Source organism: Ammodytes marinus, assembly GCF_949987685.1.
Source record: "Ammodytes marinus genome assembly, chromosome: 5".
Classification (NCBI taxonomy): Eukaryota; Metazoa; Chordata; class Actinopteri; order Uranoscopiformes; family Ammodytidae; genus Ammodytes; species Ammodytes marinus.
Window position 1 is genome coordinate 5,628,806 of NC_137234.1, and position 7,541 is coordinate 5,636,346.

Below are 7,541 nucleotides of genomic sequence, written 5' to 3' on the forward strand. Positions count from 1 at the left end.
ATCAAGTCAAGTCCTAAGTAAATAAAACTGTAGTTTCAGACTTAAATCAAAGTTGTAAATAACTCAGGCAGTGGAGAAAAACAATTGAACACAGCAAGACAAAAAGTTAGAGCTCAAACATGACTTTAATGGTCAGTTTTGATACATATTCAGTCATACATTAGTTGAGAATAATGAGAACATTCTTCTGCAAATTAAAAGTTGAGTTAACTAATGTTCAAAGTTACAAGTCATATCCATTTAATAGGGATGGTCACGGACGTGCTCCATGATGTGTTTCAGACCCAGCCAGGTCTCGGTGGCCGTGGGGATGATCTGATTGGCTGGCAGGATGAAACCGTAGCGACCAGTGTCCCTCAGCTCGAAGGCATAGGAGTATTTGATGCCCATGTTGTAGGTCCAGTCGATGCTGCCGCCGCTGGCTTGGTCTGAGGGGAGACCAACCAGGGAGTTTGAGGTTGATAGCAAAATACATACAGTATACAAGGTAAAAATATCTACTTCAAATTGACGCTATAGCTTTCAGTGTTTAAATTTTTGTCCAGAATTGTTTTGCTGGTCTTGGATCAGTAAACTGGTATACAATCATATGGAATATCATTTTTGGATAATGATCAAATAGGCCTGTATACTGAGTGGGACATTCCATAGCTCGTCAGTGCTCTCTGTTGGACAACCTTTATGTTGGAGGGTTTTAAAAAATGACCTCAAACATGTTTTTACAGCTAAAATGCTTCTGTTAAATCTATTAAATAGCTGTTGTTCTTACATAACACTTTTTCTTCTTTTCTGTTAGTATGTTAATTACAATAGCACATTTAAGCAATTCATCGTTTGTGTAACTTTAAGGTGAATTTGCATTTGAAGTGGACAAAAAAAAAATGTACTCACAGATGATGTTGCAGATGCTTCCAACCTTGTATCTGGTTCCATGGAGGGAGGTGAGTTTCTGCACCGCTGCTCTGCCAACAGAGTCCTATAGAGAACACAAGAAAGAAAACATAGGGACAAAATACTGTTAGGTACAGTTAACAGAGGTGGAGAGTGGGACATGCAGAGGTAATGTGCTTTTTAAGATTTCCACTCCAAAAATACACGTATATCAAATGGAAAATAATCCAAAAAGAACTGTCCATTAGGCAGTTTAGCTGTGTTAATATGCACAGTTGTATAAACGTTTGCTTAAAAAGTAGTTTCCCAGCTGAGCTAGGGGAGATACAGGGTCAAATATCTAATACAGTAGATATGAGTTTATAATTGGTGGATTCATCATTCCTGGAGCAAATTCTTTGAAGTTTCAGCTTCAGAACTTTAATTAGATGAGAAGTGTGTATCCAAATTCCTGCAGGAGTTTTTAAAGTAGTCTGCAGTCCGACAGGATATTGTTTATTTTCTTTTTGTTAAATAATTATAGTTATTGAAGGATGACAGACAAAGGCTTCAATACCTGAATAGATTTATAAAGACAAAAAATGTAATGTTTTTTCTGATGCTGACACACTCCCTGTGTGAGAAATACTTTGCAATCAGATTTTAACAAGGGCGAGAGAAAAAAGGGTGTCATATTTAATTTGCCTCACAGTGAATTTACAGTTTTTATTAATTTCCCCTTCCTTACCAGCTCAACCTGGTCGGGAATGTCCTTGCAGGAGTATCCGTAGGGGTACATGAGCAGCTGGGAGTAGGCGTGGACGGAGATGAAGGCCTTGAAGTTTCCATGGCTCTTGATCAGGTTCACAACGTTCTTCACCTCGATCTCAGAGTGAGCGGAGGGGCCGTGGTAGGAGTCGGAGCAGGGGTTCCTACTGGCACCGGGGCCTGGAACCAAAAACACTTGTGTAAGAAATAATGGATGTATGTATCATGAGCTTACATACACTAGCTAAACTCATGAATGTAAATCTAAAAAATTACTTTATGGTCATTTCTGTAGTTTGTGGTGGTGTTTTGAATATTTCAATCTATACTATTCTGACTGGTGGGTGGACAGAATATCAGAAACTCAGATTAATCCCGCTACATCTGTCTGATCTAGTACAAAAACAAACATATAGACAACACAAGGTTTTATACCGACCTCCGAAGCCTGCATCCCAGTTCCTGTTGGGATCGACTCCACGGCATGTGGAGCTGGAGGAGGTCCTGGAGCGAGTCTTACGCCACATACGGTTCTGTTCATGTCCAAAAGCGCCATGAATTTAAAAACAGGAATAATGTAAAAAACTGCAATAACAATATATGGGTCAAACATATGGCTTTCAACAGCAATTTGCCCGTCGATCAATTCAACCAAAATCATATCTTAGTCAAAATAATATGTTTTGGTACAAACACAACATTGTCATCTTAAAACGTGTGCGACATGTTTCTGACAGCGACATACGTTGGTGTGTGTGTAAACGTAGCCGTCGGGGTTGGTCAGGATCAGCATGTAAATGTCCATGGTGTTCAGGAGGCTGGTCAGGGAGGCGTCGGTTCCATAATCAGTGGCAATCTGAGCAGGAACACAAGGCAATGATTTTATAAAGAAGTGACATTATCAAAAATACGATAAAGCAATATTTCATATCTGTATGGTGTAGGTGAAAGTTTTACTAATGTCTGTAATACTAGTAGAAGACGGAGAAACTCTAAGATCTTTATTTTTTTTTAAAGATATTTTTTGGCATTTTTATGCTTTATTGACAGTGTAGAGACAGAGTTGAAATGGGGCAGAGAGGGGAGTGATGTGCAGAGAACGACCGCGGGCTGGAATTGAACCCGGGTCTGCTGCTGGCCGAGGCCCATGGGGGGGAAGCCCTACCAACTGAGCTAAGGGCGCCCCAACTCTAAGATCTTTTACAACAAAGGAAAGAAGTATGAAGTTTATTTTAGGTGATGCAACTAAAGATTATTTTTTATTATATATTTAAACAAATAATTATATTTCGATTCATATTTTTAAAAGTAACAGTAAAATGTCTGGAAATAGTGGGAAAGAATAAAATAAATCAAATGACTCAGTGTGGTTACCTTGTTGGCGGTCCACACTCCGGTGGCCTGAGACACCCATTCTCTGGCGTGGATACCTGTGTCGATCCAGATGGCAGGACGCTTGTCTCCACCGGTGCTGAACTAAACACAACATCAGCTTTAAAATCTACACTTGAAAGGGACTAGTTATAACAATAGAGCATAACCGACTTACCAATATACAGTATAATCATCAAGACACATTTCTTACAGTGCAAGAAACACACTCATGCATTTATAGTTTACAGTACAGGAGCAAACACTTGTAGGGCTGTTCTCTTGTATGGAGCGTGTCCTTACCTTGAGAGCAAACATGGGCCTGTTCTCATAGGAGCTTCCGATTTGCTGCTTGGTGATCAGTTTGGGATACTGTGCCACCAGATCATCCATCCAGCTGTAGATCTGTTCAGGAGGAAAGTCGAGTTTTACAACAAAAACACAAGTGGAATACTTATACGTAAAATACTAAAAAGGTATATTTTGATATGCACTGGTATCTCTTTAGTTATGAAAGCCTTTGATGGAAATTTGCCATCTTATATTTACGCGTTATTTATCTGGACCTTTAGACTTTAGTATACCCACTCTGACAACTGGTTTAAATCCCCCATTGGTATACATGGAACATCCCACAATGCACTTTAAAACTCAATACATTGCATCAGGTGGGCTCAGATGAGTTACAATAATCATTCATGGTTGTGTTTGAATAAAAAGCCCTACTGTCTCCAGAGGATGATAGGCTCCAAAGTTGAAGCTCCTGCTGCCACGCTCCTGCACCTGGTTCTTCTCCATCTCAAACTTCTCCTCATCGAGAAGCTCCTGAAGGTGGCATGCAAGAGACGTAAACATTTGAATTTTGTTCTCAAAATCAAACAAAAATCCAGTAGACTTTAATAAAGAGGACCAAAAAAGCCATAAATCTCCTAAATGAGTTTGACTCTTCAGTTACACAGGCAAATATTTTGAGTATCTGTATTTATCTTTTATATACTATCTATGGTATTTGTGAATGGCTGTAGTTGGAGGATGACATGTACCTGAAGGTTGTCAATGAGGACAGAGTAGGGGATGCGGTGAGTATAGAGGAACTCCGTCACAGCGATCAGACTGGCGCGTGGCACTCTGATGTCCACAGGGAGCTCAGTGGAGACCGGGCTGAGCCAGAAGTCCAGCTGGGATCAGATGGACAGTGAGAAATCACAGAAAACACTTTTAATTTAATAATGTACTTTTTGTCAAATAAATTGATTTTTTTTAAGTGTGTGTGTGTGTGTGTGTGCGTGTGTGTGCATGTGTGTGTGTGTGTGTGTGTGTGTACCTCCAACTCCTCCTGCCTCTCCAGATCCTGCAGGAGTTGGATCTGTTGCTCAGACTCCACATCGACCCTGAGGACCTGATCTCTGGAAGAAATTCATTTCACTCTTTTATTATTACTTACATTTTCATGGCGATCTACTTTACAGTCAGGTCGAGAGCTGTAGATTAAGATTGAATTTGTTGCTTAGCAACATAATAAGCAATTAATCGTAAAGAACAGCTGTTGCCTGACCCACTGCACTCTCTTTAATCCTTTTCTGGACACAAAGCCTGGTCATGTTCTGCCTATTGAATTCCAATGTACTTTTTCAAGGAGGAGAGTTATACTGTATAACGTGCTGAATAAGAGACATTTATGGGAGGTAAACCCACCTAATCAAGTCTAAAACTGCCCTTTTTTTGTAAACTACACCGGGTTAATGGAATCTGAAAGTTCCTTAATTAAACCTGTATACACAAATGACAAAGATCTCTTTTTATGGATGAAAAAGGTTTACTAACACACACTTCTCAAGGAGTTTTTCAACTGAAGTGATCTATGTTAAACAAATCAATGAATACAATTATATATGATGTGAAAATGATCAAATACAATATACAAATATTATAATAATCACATAAAATCTACTGTGGTGGTACCATCTGTAATTGCATATAACAAATAAACGCTCTTGATCCTGGAATCTCTAGTAAATATCTCAATATCTTGCAGTGTGCACGGATGAACTTACCCAATGAAGACTGTCTCAGCCTGGGCCGCAGCCACAAGCACCAACACTAGCCAGAAGCCTCTCATCTCGTCTGTACGTCCGCACGGTTTCAGGAGGTACTAAGTCAGTGGGACAGTTTTTCTAGTCTCTTAAGCATCCTATCACCGGGCCACAGGTGGACCGTTCCCACACGGGAGAACTACCTCATTCTGCTGATAACCACACAGGCTCTCCTGTCTGGAAACAAGTTATTTTGAGTGACAAACTTGCTGGTCAAGCTTTGTTTTATCAGTCCAGGACACAGCTGCAGATAGTGGTCGTTTCCCTCAATTTATTTTCCTGACTTTTTTGGACTACAAATTCATTCAAATTAATACAACTGCACACATTTATCTTAACTAATACATGTAGAAAATATGTGTAATTGCTTTCACATGTATATAAAAACAAAAAATAAAGGTGTATTGAAAACATTGATATTTTTTAAAATCGTTTTTAATCTCTTTAGGCAAAACGTTTCAGTATGCATGCGAGAAAAAAGCAGATGGAATAAATTGAACTTCACAAATATCCCTTTTTATCTTTCTAAAACATGTGGTGGCCCCTCATCTATCGTGTGACCCCATAGTGGAAATCTTAAGCCCATTTTGTATCGACCTTAAATGACTCAGCCACCACAATGTTTAGGGGTATATTTAGCTGAACACAACAGGTTTTCACTTTGTAGGATAATCTCTTTCCTGTGGTAAACTTGATGGTTCTCCAGTAGCAAACTCAACAAAATTGCATAATGGTTATAAATGTCAGAAAATGTAAGAAAACAAAAGTAGGTAGGAATAAAGTACTTTATCATAATTTAAATGTAAAATCTGATTAGCATGCAGGACTGAATGGTTCAGATGTAATGGGTAGTTTAGTCTAAAAGCCCTATAGTTAATAAATGCACATTGAATTTGCAATGTTTGATTGAATACAAGTTTCCAATATTTAAATGTTGGCTCTTTTTGGCAGATTAGTTGTAGTTGCGTTTCTTTTGCAGTGCAGCATTTTACAAACAATTGAGTTACATTTATATTTGAGTGCTATTCAATTGAGATTCACAAACACTTGCATGTGGGCACCTCAGCCAGTAGATGGCAGTGTGCCACCAAACTTCCATGATACAGTAACATACAGTATGAACACCCCCCCCCCCCCCCCCCCCCCCATATGTGGACATGGCTGCAGAAGAGTGACATCAGATTAAACAAACTGGAATTACCCTGAATCTTAAATTATTGATCACTCAATGACCTTTCAGGATTTTTTTCTAATTTTTTTCATTACAAGACATAGTTTGTATGAGTGAGTGAAATATATAACCAGGGATAAAATGAAAGGTTAATCGATTATTTGATAATCAACCATTTTAATGCTTAATTCATTGTTTGAGACACACAAACCAAAAATGACCAAACATTTTCTATGTACACGCACCAGGGGGCTATATAAATAAGATTGACTTGAATTTATTTTGGTTTTGGATTGTTTATCAGACAAACAGGATGCTTGAAAACAGCACATTGTGCATTCAAGAACATTCAAGAAATTTTGTCGAAGAGCATTTTTCACCATATTCTGTCTTTTTCATAGACAAGAAAATAAATGAGAGGGAAATTAATCAATAACAAAAGTACCTGATTGTAAATTGCTGCCCTTATATATTATATCATTACATTGAATAACAGTATTTGAACACTCTGGACTTAATAGTCAAAGTGTATGTCCGGTATTTGATGACATATTTGTATTATGTTGCAAACAACATCAACAACAACAAGTGCCCATTAAAGCACCTCCTAGCTATTGACGATGTAATAAAACTGCAAGGTGCTGAAGACCAAATCTCTCTTGGTCCCTCTGCAAACACAATCATATTTTGTTGCTATTAGCAGAGGATTTGGCTTTTGTGTTAAGTTATTCACTCTGGTTAATATCAGAATGCATCGCACACGCTCCCTGCTCCAATTAACCGCCAAAAAGCTCCTGTGCTTTCAGAATAAATTAAAAAGAGGTTTTAAACATGTCACTTCCCTTCCCTTTCACTCCCAAACAATCCCACGAGACAAGGTGGTAGTTAATAGGAGTGGGAGGCTACAGGGGGGGCGTGGGAGTTGAGCTGGGGCTTTCCATCTTCTTCAAATGTGGAAATTATTTATTGCTATTCCTGTGCTGTGTGTGTGTCTAAAAGTTTAATGAACCTCATGAAAAGTGGCTTTACATGCAAATGTGGGTGTAGTGCGTGTGTGTGTGTGTGTGCGTGCGCGCGCTTGTGTTTTTCCGCCCCTCGTTTCTCCCCTGTCATTTGCCTCTAAAAGCTATATGAACAAGGCACCCTGTACTGGCTTGTTCCACACGACTTCCTCTGCTACACCACTCTATAAATAGATGCATTTACATTGCATTTCATGGCTGAGCTCTCTCTCTCTCAATATTTCAGAGGGTACACCAGTAAATTGA

General features: G+C 38.9%; 1 protein-coding gene across 1 annotated transcript; it reads right to left on the reverse strand.

Moving 5' to 3' along the window:
• Nucleotides 1-240: 240 nt before the first annotated feature.
• Nucleotides 241-5,128, reverse strand: cpa4 (carboxypeptidase A4; the record flags this gene model as incomplete). Its single annotated transcript, XM_080027374.1, has 11 exons — nt 241-428; nt 892-976; nt 1,619-1,818; nt 2,078-2,171; nt 2,384-2,494; nt 3,013-3,114; nt 3,313-3,414; nt 3,736-3,834; nt 4,053-4,187; nt 4,334-4,415; nt 5,064-5,128. 11 exons carry the CDS (start codon nt 5,126-5,128, stop codon nt 241-243), a joined length of 1,263 nt encoding a protein of 420 aa, XP_079883500.1.
• Nucleotides 5,129-7,541: the final 2,413 nt, after the last annotated feature.